The sequence below is a fragment of the Antennarius striatus genome, chromosome 13 (assembly GCF_040054535.1).
Source record: "Antennarius striatus isolate MH-2024 chromosome 13, ASM4005453v1, whole genome shotgun sequence".
Classification (NCBI taxonomy): domain Eukaryota; kingdom Metazoa; phylum Chordata; class Actinopteri; order Lophiiformes; family Antennariidae; genus Antennarius; species Antennarius striatus.
Window position 1 is genome coordinate 20,678,065 of NC_090788.1, and position 16,936 is coordinate 20,695,000.

The following is a 16,936-nucleotide window of genomic DNA, read 5'->3' on the forward strand; positions in this document are numbered from 1 at the left end:
AAGGGAGGATGACATCACCTGTGAGTCACAGGATGAACTGCTGAGGAATTTTCCATTGCAGGAAGTGTGCTTTAAATGTATTGTTTAAAGGTAATTATAGGCGTTGACACGCCAAACCCACTTGATTTCATTGGCCATGTCGTCCTCGTTGTCTCTCCGCCTCTTCATCGCGAAAAAGAGGCAGGCGAGGAGGATGAGGAGGAAGATGAAGCCAGCAACCGAACCCACCACTGCGCCGACAATCATCCCCACATTAGTGGCTGCAAGAGGAATTATGGGATGCACAATGACTGCATGCCACTAAAGCACATTTTACATATTGTGAACCAACGTGTGACACAACTACACTTGTAAACATGCAGGCATCAGAAACAGAATCCTGTCCTGATGTTCTGGTCGGTGGTGTTGGTGTTGACCTACAGCTCCTGATGTCCAGGTTGACGGAGCAGCTCTCCTCTCCGGCCGTGTTGCTGGCCACACACATGTACTTCCCTGACATGTTACTGCTCAGGTTGCTCAGCCTCAGGGTGCCTGTCTTCTCATCTGAAGGTGTGAGAACAGGAAACATACGAACACATCAGTCGGACCGCAAACAACGTACAAACACTTCAACATCAACAAGTAAAATCTCCAGCACTCCGCCGCCACCCGCTCCTGCTTTCCCTGGATACTCACTGGACCAACCCTGGATTATTCCATCCCCACAGATAAGATCATTTTGAACATTGAACCACTTACTGGAGATTAAATTCTTAATTACATTTCATCTGCCTCTTTTGTCTGTGTTCTGCATTTTGGGTTCATTCTGTATTTACATAATGGAACAGAGGACGATGCTCATGCAGCCTGATTTTTGGCAAGTCTAACTATTCACTCCTATAATGACAGAAATCTTATTGTCTTTTCTTCACAACAAAGAATTGTTTCATTTTTCTCCTGATGAGCCAGAGACAGGACAAAAACCCTGACCACACACAGCTCAAACAGTGAGTGTAATCCCAGACTACCAGGGGCACCAAAACCTGAAGCTTCAGATTATGGTGCCCCTGGTAGTCTGGTGTACAGCAGGGATGAACACAGCTGAGATAAAACACGGGGGAAGAGGCAGATGAAGCAAAAGGATGTAAATATCTTGTGGTTGTGGTGATGTACTCACTGAGCATGGGTGAAAAGAAGACCTCGGAGGTGGGACTGGTTTTCCTCCACTTGTATAAAGGAACGGGCTTCCCGGCGCTGGACGTGCAGCTCAGAGTCACATTCCCCTTCAGGACTGCCTTCCCCGATATGGAACACGTGGGAACAGCAGGAGGAACTGAGACGAGGAGATTTCAAAGTGATCATTTTGTTAGATTTCACAGGGCCGTGAATGTGAACGAGGTCCTCACCCCTCACATCCAGACTGAGCTCCGCCGTCAGGCCGGGGTTCCCTGGAATGATGATCTGACAGAGGTAGCGGCCCGAGTCAGCCTCCTGGGTGTTGTTGATGAACAGCGACACGTTGTGTGACGGCATGCTGTTGGCGAAACCAACACGACCGTTGAACTGGGAGCTGCCCAGACTCATGGAGCCTTTGATGTAGGAGATGATCTAGATGAGAAAACGGAGCCACGGTGAGACGCCAACAAAGACTCTGGCTCTGGATTATCTAGACGTGGGTCATTTTTGACCCACGTTGTGGATCAGAGGGTTTAAAATCTCCCTTGTCCCAGACCTGCTACCCATTGGTAGAAAAACATTACCCTGAAATGAGACTGAAACGCAAAGGCGGTCACATGACATCGTCTCTAACGTGGGTGGAAGTAAAGCGAAAGAGTGAAACTACTTTCCAACTTCAGTCGGAGGAGAAACGTCAGACTCAAACTGGACTGAACTAGTTTTACAGCTTTCATGGAACTCATCAGTGTGTTAGAAGAAGCTGTGTGTGAGTGTGTGTGTGTGTGTGTGTGTGTGTGTGTGGGAGTGTGTGTGTGTGTGTGTGTGTGAGTGTGTGAGTGTGTGTGTGTGTGTGTGTGTGTGTGTGTGTGTGTGTGTGAGCTCCACAGAGATGGACACGTCTCCGTTTGGCTTTCAGGTAGTGACAGTTTGTTCTTTCCATTCATCTTTCTGGCCCCAAATGAAAGCAGAGAGATAAACTAAATGTCTGTTCAGGCAAACAAAGCCTGGCTGTTAATCATCCGTGTCTTTCCCAGCGCTCTGAGAACAGTTTCCCCTCTTTTCTTTTGGACTGTGATCCTCGTCTGGGTCGTCCATCTGTACAGCCCAATAATCTGACCTCTGCAGATACGGAAGCTGAGCCGCTGCCAGGTCTCTAGATGATGTGTAATAAAGCGACGCAGGCTGGAACGGGGTGGCTTCAGATGGACGCGTTATGTAAAGCCCTTCTTTTCATGTCGTACCGCAACAGTGATTTCATACGTAACCTGATTTTAAAACACACATTTGTATTTTAGGGTGATGTATTACACTAGTAACAAATTACTGCATTGCTTGTATAGTATTTTTAAGCTTTTTTATTCCCTTGGCTTAATTCCTAAGGGGTTAACAAAAGCAGTGTTTGCCAGATTGAGTGTATAAGAGCAGACAAACACCCTTGTGACTATAATCCTACATATAAAAGCAAATGTAAAGAAGATGCTGTATTATGATGTGTTATACTGGATATGGAGCCAAACATTTAAACACACATCCCTCAGAGTTTACACACAGTCTTACCAGCTGTGTGCGGTTGGAGACAAAGTTCCAGATGACGGTGTTGGTGCTTGGGTCCAGGCCCGGAATTCTCTCATATGAGGCCTGCAGCACTACCATCCGACCCTTGATCACATCTATGTTGGTGTCGGGCATCAGGATTTTGGCCCATAAGCCTGTAAGAAGGATGAAGAAACGTAAAACCATCAGTCAATCATCGAAATTCAAACAATTTCTAACCCAGTTTTGACACTCCTGCAGGAATTAATACAAACAGTTCATAGATTCCTACCAACCAGAGCTGGGATAACATCCATGTACTTGTTGAGGTTAAGTCTTCATACTGAACTGATGCATGTTAACAGGCTACAGACCAATCCAGCAGCAGCTCAGTCTGGTTCAACTGACCACAGACGCTCCCACTGGTCATCTCTACTAGATTTGTTCTGAGGAAATCACGTGGGAATTTATGTGACGTGGATGTTTGACGTTCATACCAGAGTGATGCTGGAATGGTATGATCAACGCAAAACAAGTACAAATCAACGATTTAGGAAGACCTTCAACATCCTGCTGCTTACTGGATCCACCATAAATAATAATGAATGTATCCTCAAGTTTTTTTGATATATTTGCATTATTATTGTTATTATTATTAGGGAGGAAAATGAATTAATCTGTTTTCAAATTCCCACAGGGTCAAAAACAAATCACCATGATCCTTTATTCTCATGTCAATAACAGTTTATCAAAATGTACTAACAAATTTTAGAGAAATTATACAAATATATACTGAAAAGTAGAGAAGAACACAATCTAGAGATAAACAGATAAATAAATTATTATAAATAGGGAAATTATTTAATCCATATTACTTTATTTGGTTCATATATTCTAGTTTGTGAGACTTAAATTTATATTCCTGTTGGAGCTGTTGGATCTGTTCCCAACCCTCTTTGAGTGTAGTGGACATCAACGGCCAGTGAGGGGCAGCAGAGAGCAGAAACAACAGGAGCTGAAACCATCTTCTTGTTTTTATGTGCAAACCACTGCAATCTATACATTGGTGATAGTGACCAATAATCACAAAAAACAATGTCTTTTATGTAAAACAAACAAAAAATACATAAAAGTGCAAATAAAACACCAAATTGTTTCTTTAAAAACAGTGAAAATAAATTAGTATAATATAACTGACAAAGACAGTCAATTAAAGTCAATGTATGCATATAAAAAATGATGTGAATTCATTTTACGAACGCCATGACAACAGAATGAGACAGTCTTGTTGTTGGTGAAAGTGTTCTTCTGCCCTTCTACTTCTCTGTCCATCCAATCAATGCAGGCATAATCACATGTAGAGAGAAAGAACAATGCTAAATAAGGGAAATGGTGACATTTCCTGCAGGATGATGCATTTCATCCTTTTCCTTCTCCCCCGCAGCATCCCCCCCCACGCCCCTCACTCTCATCTCTAACCGTTTCACCTCTCCTTCAGACAGGATGTGTCTTCCCATATTTCCACTCAAATAACACACCAAACAAATTCAACCCTGACGAAGGCGTCCTGAGTTTTGATCCATTTCATCAGGTAAATGTTCATCTGAGAGCGTGGAGGCTGTCAGCGTGTCTTTAAAAATGGATGGCGTTTCTTTGTGGGTGACAATCAATTCTATTGGCATGACCTTCTATGAATGCTAAGACAAACACATAGGAATCCAGGAACAACCACCTACATGCACAAAATCTTCTCCAACAGCTAAAACTAATAAGAAAAATTTCTCATAATGCAACAAATGATGGAAGGAAATCTAAATGCAAACATTTACGAGTGTGTCATAGAAAATACAACCGTCTCAAAGTGTCTGGATCAGATACACACTACCAAGAAGAAATGAGCTCCACTCGTGTCACGGACCCTGACCTCTGTGTAATGATGTCCAGGATTATCTGAGGGCTCCGTGTCATCCAGGGTCAGAGGTCAGAACCAAGTTGTATTTAATTGCCCTGCGTGTTTAACCTGCGCCGTCCTCTGAAACACAATATTTAGGTTGCTAAAAAGGTTTCCCTTCTTCTTTCTTTGTTAAACATCACAATAGAAAATGAGATCCACCCTGTGAGTCTGGGGTTTCCTCACCTGGCTGAGGCCGAGCAGGTTCATCACGTGTCACATGACACTTATTTCACTATACGGGCGACACAACTGCTACTGAATGACTGTGTTTATTATGGATGATGGGGATGGATTGTCATGCCTGCACCATTTTCTTGTTGTTGTTGTCCACGCAGCTGTCAAGCCATGTTAAGATCTGTCACGTCCACAGATTAGTCTGAGCGGTGAAGGAATAAAGAATCCGGAGAACATTGCTGTCGACTCTGAGGACCGATGGGGGTGGGAGGTGTTACAAGGTAAGAGGGCTCAGTGGCCACTGGGGGTCATCCAACTAATAAAGTATACAGCTCCTGTTACAACACATCATGTTTAACCATTTCATTTCTGATTAAAGCTCTAGATCACATGTGACAAACTCAAGGCCCGGGGGCCAAATGTGGCCCGCTACATCCTTTTATGTGGCCCACAAGAGCATAAAAGGTCAGTGTCTAAAAATAAATAAGAGTGTGCTTTGACAAAAGACTAAATTTCCCATAATGCATTAACTGGACATTTTAACTCTGACAGAAAAGTAATGAAAGGATTTATGTTATAACAGAGTAATAAGCAAAGTGTAAAGTTTGTAACTTGAATAATAGATTCAGAGTTATTAAACATTAAGGAGTAGTTATATTTATTTTACATTACATTGAGCTACATTTAGTTACATTTATTAGTTACATCTGGCCCTTTGAGGACAGACATGATGCTGAAAATGAGTTTGACCCCCCCCTGATCTCGATGAAGAAGATGAATTTTAACATGATTTTTTTTTTACACACACAATTATTCAATAATTTTAAGAAAAATTCAGCTAAAATTATTTAGCATTTAATGAACAATCTCATGTTATTTGTCATACACACACACACACACACACACACACACACACACACACACACACGCACACACACACACACACACACACATAGGTTCTAATGCTAAAGAGAATCACTAGCAGGGATCATCCAGACGCCAACATCTCATTGGACATAATGGGCCAGAGCTCCTCATTAGTAAGGATGGGCCCCTCCTCAGGATGAGCTCCATCAGACATCTACTCTATTTTTTAAGTGAAAATCTTGCCAAGTGCAGCTTTAAGGAGATTTCCTGACAGAAATCCTCCCTGATTCTGATGAGAGTGCTCCCCCAATGGAGGAAAGGATGAATGGATGCGTGGAGGGATGATAAATGAAGGGATAAATAATGAAGGCCACGGGGATCATGTTCATAACGTTCACTCGTCCTTCTAAATTTGCTCAGTGAGGTTCTAATCTTCCTCGAGGTGGCGGGTCTGAAATCCCCTCTGCAGATTTCAAGATGATTGGCTTTAAGCGTTCCGTGGTGCCGGATGGCGGGGCAGACGGACGGCGGGGCAGACGGACGGCGGGGCAGACGGACGGCGGGGCAGACGGACGGTTCGGTGTGAAGAGAAGCCAGGGGGGCCTGAGGGCTGGGTGGATCACTGGAGTGTTCACTAGTTTGAGGACTTCATCAACAGGTAGATACAGTCTGTTAAACATATATAATAATAATAGAATATAATACACTTTGTCTTTGGATAGGTCTGACGTAATGGAAAAGATCTGATGCATTGAAAGAAAAAAACATATTTCTGTATTACACTTATTTTTACATTTTACTAAATGAACTTTCTTAACAGAGCCTTAAGGAGAACAGACTGATGTTGAAGTTGAAGAAAAAATGTAAAATGTTCATGACGAGGGTCGGGACCCAAATGCAGCCCACAGGTGGAGAGTCTTTCCCTCACAACGACCTGACGCAGAAACGAGACAGGAGCCGGCTAAAAAAGCCTCAGGCTAATCAGACTGATCAGGGCCAGGTGTTGAGAGGAACAACAGGTGTGTAGATGAGGCTCCACCCACAAGCTTGGCCACTCCCCCTGCCACGCCCCAGTGACAGTTCTGTTAGGTTAGGTTTCAGGATTTTGAGACTTCTACATCATATTTTTGATATTTTTTTTATGGAAATACCTGATGTGTAAAATCAGACACATTCATCTACATGTTGCAAGCAAAGAAATCTGGATTTAGAAAACAAAAATAGACAAATTAAAGCTCATGTATACAAATTTATGTTAAAAAGTGTTTTTCACAATATTGTGAGAAGGTTCCATTATTTTCCAAAAAATTCATTTTTCTGGCAATTATATCAAGGTTCAGGCTTTAAAGCTATTAATGACACAAAGTAGGTCCAGATTTCAGGGGCAGGTTTTCATGCTCACTGACCATTATGGGACTATATCTTTACTCTGTATTAATGTGAAGCCGCGCTGCTTTGGTGGAGTGAAGTCTGTTTGTCACCACACATACGGGGGCCGACCACAGCGGAGATATTTGCTCCTCATAGTTATGATACTTTCTAGTGTATCGTGGGTGTTTCTGCATGGAAAACAGTTCAAAAAAAGGCCAATGTGTGTGTGTGTGTGTGTGTGTGTGTGTGTGTGTGTGTGTGTGTGTGTGTGTGTGTGTGTGTGTGTGTGTGTGTGTGTGTGTGTGTGTGTAATCTAATTACAGGAAACACTTCCACAGTCATCAGTGCAGATAAAGCAGACGCCTTTAATGGAACGTCTTTCATACCAAACAGCTGGGTGGAGCGGGCCGCTCACTTCCTCTAACAGCCTTATCAGCTCCTGTGAGCCAAGTGTCAAAGTGTGAGAGGTGGAGAAAACGGAGGAGCGACGCCAACGTGAAAGGTAAGAGGATTCTTTCTACACTCCAATTTCATTAAGGACGCAGCGATGAGACGACGGTCCAATCAGGACGATCAGCAGTGAGACAGAGTCGTTTCAAAGACGTCCCCATGGGGGAGTCGTCTCTCTGGGGGTTGGGTGGAGATGAAACTACTTGTGGGACGGCTTATCCGAGATCTAACTTTGGATTGTCGGTCCTCCTGTCATCATCAGAACATGTCTGAACCCCCCAGGGGTCGGATCAGGTGGAACAGCGAGCCTGGGTGTTTCTGCATGGGTTCATTTGGGGTTTTTACACTCATATTCACAACAAACTCATCCTATATCTGTGATGGTCGACATCTTGTTTCTTAGTTGTTTAATATCAGGGGTTCAGGTGGGAAGTCGGGTTTTTGATCAACAGAATGTTGAGACGACACACAAATGAATTGCTACTCATGCATTAAACCTTCACATTAACACAAATCTTTTGTATTCAGGAGTGAATTATTTAACCGTACACCTAACATCACACGTTTACAGTTTAATGCATTCGCCTCTTACATCCGACATGTATAGACATGCACACACAATGTATGAATATTTAACAGCACACATTACAATCAAGTCCTATCTGTGGACACGACCCATGGAGGAGATCAATAATAGAGATTCAAACAGTTGAAAATTGAATAAACTGCACATTATTAGAATTAAATTCAGCAAATTTCAGTTGGACTGGAACCAGTCGGTCCATTGACCTGCATTACTGGGTGTGACCCCAAAAATCTGATGGTTGTTCACTGGAGGAGAAGAGCTGACGCGTTTCAGATCAGAGGTCCTTCATCTGCTTCAGCTTCAGCGGCGCATTTACATCCCGACTGAAACGGCGGCTGACAGAAGCAGTTTATCATGAATAAGAAATAAGAGAGAAGTCACAGAGGAGGAGAGAGACGCGCAATCAGACCGTCATCTGCTACAAAACCACCCAGCAAACACAGGGGGCGCCACCCTCCATCCATCCATCCATCCATCCATCCATCCATCCATCCATCCATCCATCCAAACTCACATCTACACACTATTCACCTCAGCTCCATGTTGTTGGAGGTGGGAAAAAGTCATAGAACAGAAAGGAATTGAATCCACAACCTTATCGCTGTGAGGAAACAGCGCCACCTACTGCCGACCTTAATAACAAAAACCCGAACTACAATAATAATAAAAAATAATAAATCATACAACTTCAATAACAGCAGAAATTATAAAAATTTTTTAAAAGATAATATGACAGTAAAATTAAAGTAAAATATGGAATAACCATCAGAATCATGTTGTGATAAATAAAATAAAAGAGATTTAAAAGTGGTGAAGAAGTGGAGGAGGTTAGAGTTTCAAGCCTTTCTATGGAAACGAACAGCTAGTTAAATGGTAAAGTGAAAAGAGATGTTGGGAAGAAATGTGGTCCTCACAGAGACAGAAGCACAGGAGCACACACACACACACACACACACACACACACACACACACACACACACACACACACACACACACACACACACACATCTAGCGTCTCGCTCACCACGAGGGCTCAGGGCGAGAGACCGTGGCAGAGCTCATCATCTGATAAGCGAACGCTTGGCGCTCCTCGCAGTGTAATTAAAGGAGAGACACAGCTGTGGGACTCTAGGAGAGAAGAATGTGTCATCTCTGACTTCAAGCTGCAAAATGACCCGCCACTCACCAGCGTCACTGACAGAGAGAACCGGGGGGAGGAGAAATGGCTGCTTAATTGGTGGAAGAGATAGCGTGAAGCCAGGAGGGTCACTGGTGTGTGTTCACACTGGTGTGTGTTCACACTGGTGTGTGTTCACACTGGTGTGTGTTCACACTGGTGTGTGTTCACACACAGACATCAGCCTGTGTGTTCAAGTACAACTTCATGTTTGCTTGCTTTCCACACAAAACTATATCATCCTGGAATGTCAGCATTTCCACCAACATATTTTCTATCATGGCTGTGATGAAGGTCCACCTCTGACTGGTAGAACCTACAGGCTCCTGCACTGAGCCCTGTGTCCCTGTGTCCCTGTGTCCCTGTGTCCCTGTGTCCTTGTGTCCTAACACAGAATGGATCTCGATCATTGCTGGAAATGAGCTTCAGTACTTCCTACATGACACATAGAAATATTACATTTGCTTAAATGGAGTTAAGAGCAGTGGCTGTTGATGGCGGTGGCAGAGGGTACGCTGACCTTTGACCTGTCCCCAGCAACATGAGGCTTTACGCAGCAGTGGACCAGATGAGAAGACACACAAACCTGTGTCACCCAATGGTTAATGCACAGAAAACAAACTCTAAGTCACACGCGTCAAACTCGAGGCCCGGGGGCCAAATGTGGCCCTCCACATCCTTTTATGTGGCCCGTGAGAGCATAAAAGGTCAGAGTGTCTCAAAAGAAATAGATCAAAAGTGTGCTTTGAACAAAAACTACATTTCCCACAATGCAGTAATTCGACCCATTTTAACTCAGACAAAGACCTTTTGAACAAAGTTAACGTCCTCACTTGTGTCTGATGTTATTTTTCTTTATTGATCGATAGTTTGATCCTTGATTGATGGAGTTCTGTGGGTTTAATAACCTGACAGATTAAAAGGATTTAATTTAGAACAGAGGAACAAACTAAAATAGTTTTTCTGTGTAACTGTGATGTTTGGAACTTGAATAAGTAATAAATTCAGAGTTCTTTAACATTAAGGAGTAGTTACATTTATTTTACATTACACTGAGTTACATATAGTTACATTTATATGTTACATCTGGCCCTTTGAGGACCGCCGTTGTGCTGATGTGGCCCTCAGTGAAGATGACTTTCATCTAAGTCATCCCTGCAGACATGACAATTCACGGCCAAAAAATATTTTACTGTGTTGATTGTTTTAAAAAAAGACACGAGAAGGAGCAAAAAAATGAAAATCACGCCTCTAGAGACACACACACACACACACACACACACACACACACACACACGTTTCCTCTGCATTGTGTGGACAGGAGCAAAGAGGAAAAAGCTGGGCCTCCTGATAGAAGCTGGATTCCAGGATTAGCCTGTTTGTGTTGGTCAGTCGCGCTAAAGAAAAGTCCAGCGGTGAGTGCAGACAGGAAGTAGCCCACACTGACTCACAGTTTGTAACACAAGGAACCGTCGCTGAGAGAATTTTTACGACTATAACATCATGAAGTTCCGTGGTCATGGAAAAAAAAACATCACCTCTGACATCCCTAGTTTGAAGTCTTACAGTTTGAATGGTTGGTTTTTACAAACAACTCAAAGGTGCAGGAATAGAGAGATGCAGCCAGAAGGGACCTCTGTTATCCTGGCATGAATCTATGTTCAAATAATTTCATCAAACAAATTTGATTTTTTTATTTACACATCCTGTCAATAATTGGTCAATGCCAAATAAGGTGATGCATGTACGTGTCACACGCAACAAAAGCCTCCATCTGGCCCAGTCAGCGATGAAGGACGGGACCGGACTGATGTGACCCATAATGCTCTGGGAGTCGTTTTTATCAGACATCCGTTCAAACTACGTGCAGCAGAGCACAGAGCTCTCATTAGAAAGGACACAATAACTGTAAGCTGTCAACAGTCAGGAGCGGACGCGTGTGGATGTATAGCATCGTCACACACAGCAATTCAAACACACACACACACACACACACACACACACACACACACACACACACTCGTGTGATTTACCCAGGGAATGACTGACAGCTATGGAGATCAATCTGGATGACACTGGGAGAAGACAGGCGACGGTCAAGTGATTGGATCGCGGTGAATTCAGCCTCAGGTTTCTCTACCGCATTCCCCATCTCCTACACTGGAGTGTGACCTGATGAGTGTGTGTGACACACACACACACACTCACACTCACACACACACTCACACACACTAAGAATGACTGTGTTCACGCAGAAACTCACAAGCCTTCAACCTCGGAATCAATCTGAGTATCGTTTCTCCACTTTAATCAAAAGATGGGAAACGTTATAGAGTGACGTGAGTGTTGTGTCAGAGAAGATGGACGGGTGTGTGTGTGTGTGTGTGTGTGTGTGTGTGTGTGTGTGTGTGTGTGTGTCACAGGAAGCCATTAAAGAGATGTGGTGTCGTGGTTGGAGGTCGACAGGTGCTTAAGTGAAACCAGGAGAGATGGGAAACTGCAACACAGAGTCAGGCGGAGGTAAAACCATCATCGGCATAAGTGGAATGATAAGCTGTGAATAGTTAACTATGGAGAGCTGCGAGCTGCGAGATGACAGCAGTTTTTCTGGCACAACGACACAAAGCTGGATTTTTCATTTAAATCTGAAGACCCTCACAGACCTTATGTTTTAAAGAAATGTTTAATTCCAATAAGGAATTGGATGGCAAAATCATTTCCTGCACATCAAAGCGGGTACAGCACAATCTGCTGCTGACGTCAGCGATCAGGCAGAAACATGGCACCGACCCTCATCTCCTGAGGAGCGTGATGACATGAAAACATCAGCTTCAACAACACGCAACAAGCTCAGGAAATACTGAGGAACACAACGTACTTTAGTCACCACCAGGGATTTGAAACACACTTTTTTTTGCGAAACAGCAGATCTTCATCCTCACATCTTCATCGTCGTTTCTCCCGCAAATAATTAAGGGGACATAGAAGAAACAGAGTTACAGCCATTTGAACACGTAGTCTAACATATGGGTTGATATAAATAAAAATAAAATAAATAAATAAATGGTCTCTTTTCAGTTTAAATCACAAATCTCAGGCTAAAGCTGATTATTAAATGATTAAATTACATTATGAACATCACATAAATTTCTTGCAAAAGAAATGTCCAAAATTGTTAAGGCTCATTCAGTACATGGTAATAATAAAAAATAAATGTACCCGTGCAGTTAAAGAAACAGAAAATATTCACTATTTTTGTTGAAGCCTATTTAACTTAACAATCTGAAACCAGTTGGAAGCGATCAGGTTTATCAGGCTGATTGACGACCACTTAAAGGCCGACTGTAATGTGCATTACTGATCGTTCAAAATAATGAAAAGAATACATCTTCCAGATCATCCAATGATGACTTGAACGGAGAAAAAAATCAAAATCAACATTACTGCACAGAACATTAAAAAAGATGAAGTTTCAGCTTTTCGTTTTTGTCCGTGAAGAAGTTCAAAGCTCATGCTTTGGTGTTCCGCTGTTATTCAGGTGTTGTAATTTATTCCCCACAAAGGTGCTGCATGAATAAACCTTTCCTACTTTCTTGCACTGGAGCAGAAAGGTCCGTGAGGACAGTTGGTCGTCTCACAGCTCAATGCGAACCCGGCGTTTGGCCCACCTCCTCGTCTCAGAACTAGCATGAGCAGATGTTGTTGTTGGCATGGTTACCTCGCTGTGTGTTTATATCCAATCCAATACCTTATTAGGGGGGAACACCCCAGAACCAGTGACGCTACGGCGTGATCTTCATCACAGTTCGACCGGCTTCTTCATTTAATTACAAGGATCTTTAATGTCTCATTAGAAATAAAAGCTACAGCCTTATTTTACATTTTAGATACCATAAAATATGGGTTTTTTTGGGGGGGGGGGTTTCCTTATCTAACAACATTCTGACAAATCACAAGAGCATTGGTGTGTATTTTCTAGATGACCTCATCATCGCTAGAATAGTGGTTACTGATGGTGAAAGTGTTTGCACCAAAACAGACGTGTGTTTGGAGCGTGTGTCACCTGAGAATTACCATGACTCAGATCATGAGACAGGAGGGACCGCGTCATGTTACATGTGGAGAAAATGTGTTCCCACAACACGTCACAGCACCGTGATGACGCGAGCAAAATTTTTCTACATACACACACACACACACACACACACACACACACACACACACACACACACACACACACACACACACACACACACACACACACACACACACACACACACACACACACACTGTAATCTTTACAGTTCTTCAGGAGGATCAAGCCTCTTAAAGAGGATTACTGGTGAATTTTGGAGCAGCTCCAGTGTGTTTCTATCAAAAACTTTCAAGAATAAGATTTCAAATGAAGAATGGAGGACAAACTCTCCTTGCTTCATGGATGACATTTTATGGGACAACTTTTTCAAGGACAAAACTGAAAATTATGATTGGATGGAACAGAAATGGAAGAAAAGACGAAGAGAAAATGAGAAACAAAATGACCTGAGATGATCAATAACTTGTAGTTTGCTTATCTTTGCGTAACGATCGGTTAAATAAAGGTTATAATGTTGTAGTCATGCCTACCAAATACATGTCTACCACATTATACAATGTTGTTGGTAGGTTAATCCTCTTCTGCTGCTGAAGCCTGCAGCCATCACCACTAATTATGATTTAAATTACTAATTATATTAATAATATGAACCCGGCCCTAAAAGAATTATGTAAAAATAGAGGAACCACAGGTTCAGAATTCAGTTAACTGAAACGTGTTTTTATTTCTGTTTTTTTTTTCTAACCAATCCCAAAGCCTCGGCCTCACGCTGGGCCGACATGTTATTAGCCGATAGCATAGCCCAGGATGTTAGTCGGACTCAGCTTTAAGGACACCAACAACCGCTAGCTTCCTGCGCGCTCACCAGTCGAGTGACGACTGGGTGGGGCAGGAAGGGCCTTGACCAGGGGTAGCACAAAGGGGCAAGTTGCCTCGTGTAGCAGATGAATTGAGCCTTCAGATGCTCCGTCCAGGAAACTCTGACTCACCGCCAGAAGTCCAGCAGGTGGATCAGTGGACACACGCATGTGTTACCTCATATAGTGTGTGAGGCGTGACATCGACAAGAAGATATGAGTGTGAACATGTGATTGTGGATATACTGTATGTGGAGAGTGATTTCCCATACAGTTACAGAGTGTGTTATCTTCCCATCTTCATCTATGAGACTCTATACAGTATTTTCTGTACTATAAAGCGCACCTTCAACAAATGGCCTATTTTAAAACTTTTTCTTTTTTTTAAATATTAAGTTCTGTTTTGTTAATGTTTTCTTATCTTTGTTTTGAAAAAAATTAATAAAATTTTTTTTTTTTCATACGTAAGGCGCACTGGATTATAGGGTGCAGCGTTGGTTTTTGAGAAAATTAAAGGCTTTTAGGTGCGCCTTATAGTGCAGAAAATACTGTATTAAACTTTTTATTCAACAGCACAAAAAGGCGTAAAACTTTAATTAATCTAACAACCACAAAGAATTTTAGAATTTTTTTCCCATTATTGTAATTCAGTGTTAATATACAACTAATTTCTCATGAGAATATTTCCAAGTTTCCCAAAAATTTCATTCTATTACATCATTTAAATACTGTTATTTTAAGAAGACGAGATGTGACAGCTATTCCCCTTCTCCAACATCTTGTGTTCATAGAAAGCCTCACCGTTCTGAGACAGAGATGAACTGACTGATTAGCATTCAGACCGTTTAAAGTTCTCACGTCACCGTAGCGATCAGCATCCTCTGATAACATCCTGTCTTTCCTTTATGCACAAGATATTGCACATCCCAATTAGCAATCCCAGGGAGAACATGTGGGGGTGGGTGGGGGGGCATCACAAACAAACAAAAGCACCCTCAGAGGCGGGAAGTGACAAATTCAGTGTCTCCGGAGGAAAGAGTTATTTTGCTGGTTGGTCTCAGATCACCCCCCCCACCCCACCCTAGCAGGAAAAATGTCCTGTTTTTGCCCGGTGGTCCTGAGTTTAGCAGGAAACTCACCTGATGATTGAATCATTGCGGCTGGGATGTTTTGCTGAGTACCAGCCTCAGGAGGCAACAGGAAAAGGAGTGGATTCCTTTGAGCATTCATGACAGGCGATCAAAGATGGATTATTTAGAGGGACGTCCATCTGCGATAAGATGAAATCTGAAGTGGGGGGAATTGTTTATGGAAAAAACAGCCAGTTTTCTCTCAGTGTCGGCTCTCAGTGCAGAGGGTCAACCAGATATTAAAGAAATATGTAAATTCAGTTTATAGTCCCTTTCAGAAAAAGATGCCCCTTTTAAATGCTCCATCAAAATGAAGTAGAAGACTTTTTCATTTGGCTTTCAATTCAAACTCGTTTTTATGCTGAACATTTTTTTTCTCATGGGGTTTATTTAGCTTTTTGCAAATTCATTCCATTTTTCTGCTTGTGCTTTTTTTGAGTTTTGCCATGTGAAGCACTTTATGGCTGCATGTTTGGATGGAAGCCACGATATAAATAAAGAGTTATGAGAAGCATAAGGACACCGTTTTGTTGTTGCTGTTTAAACAGGACAGGCTCATAAAGAGTTTTTATTCATTTTGCCTCCTGGGCTCAGAAAGCCTAACAACTGGGATAAAAGTGTATGTACAGTATTTACATATTATATTCCTGTGACCGTGGCGGTGACATGTGAAGGCTACAGAAGGAAAGGAGCACCTGGCCTTCTTGACTCCATGTGTAACCCGGTTGATGCTGAAACAGTAAATCTGACCCATAAAACACTCCTGATTATCACTATGTCCACAGGATTTTGTGGCTGTCACAGATCATTGTGGAAAAAAACCCATAAAGCTTGGCTGTCAAGAGGAGAACTAAACCACCATTACCCTTTCAGACAGTTCACCATAATAATATTCCATATTATTATGGAAAAATAATATGGAATATTATTATGGAATATTGTTATTATGGATTATTATTATTATTATTATTATTATGGAATACTGTAATATATTATATGTTCATCATAACAATATTCCATATTATGAAAAAATAATATGGAATAGTATTATTCTATTATTATTATTATTATTCCATAATATATTATTACGGAATAATAATATATTATTATTCCATAATATATTCCATATATCCCAACATGGAATATATATTCTAATAACAGCCATCGAGTCATGTGACTACGTGACTTCATGGAGTGGGTGTGGCCCTCAGGAGGGTTCAAGTCAACTCTGACATTATAGGTGTTGTAATGATTGTATAGAATCAAACCCCGGGGAAGGAAATCTATATTTACACTGTAATTACTGTTGTTTCTGCTGACATTATAATTATTCTTCTGCAGCTTCCATCTCTAACATAAAGACAGATATTATCACATTATTGGTATGAACCCAGCCTGGACCACAGCACAATTTAATCACTTTATTGTTAGGACTCATCCTCTTCTGCTCTCAGTAATAAAAACCTTCACACAGCCTGTTGTCATCACTGTAATTATTAAATGTCATGTCAGTTCAGCGTGTGAGCTCGGTGGGCTTCATCAATAATAACTGGAGCAGGTCAGGTGTGTTGTGATCTCAGCTTCTT

At 42.0% G+C, this 16,936-nt stretch overlaps 1 protein-coding gene and 1 long non-coding RNA gene across 2 annotated transcripts in view; one reads left to right on the forward strand and one right to left on the reverse strand.

Annotated features, from left to right (window-relative positions):
• Positions 1 to 16,936, reverse strand: part of esama (endothelial cell adhesion molecule a) — a 46,042-nt gene that overhangs the window by 2,246 nt on the left and 26,860 nt on the right. The window contains exons 2-6 of the mRNA XM_068330716.1: positions 2,713 to 2,864; positions 1,386 to 1,587; positions 1,157 to 1,312; positions 421 to 543; positions 122 to 260 (exon numbers count right to left, since the gene is read on the reverse strand). Coding sequence (XP_068186817.1) covers positions 122 to 260; positions 421 to 543; positions 1,157 to 1,312; positions 1,386 to 1,587; positions 2,713 to 2,864 — 772 coding nt within the window. The remainder of the gene's footprint in view (positions 1 to 121; positions 261 to 420; positions 544 to 1,156; positions 1,313 to 1,385; positions 1,588 to 2,712; positions 2,865 to 16,936) is intronic.
• Positions 2,875 to 8,716, forward strand: LOC137605862 (uncharacterized). The gene is made up of 3 exons (XR_011037802.1): positions 2,875 to 6,341; positions 6,504 to 6,702; positions 7,378 to 8,716. It is a non-coding gene; the product is annotated as an uncharacterized lncRNA (long non-coding RNA).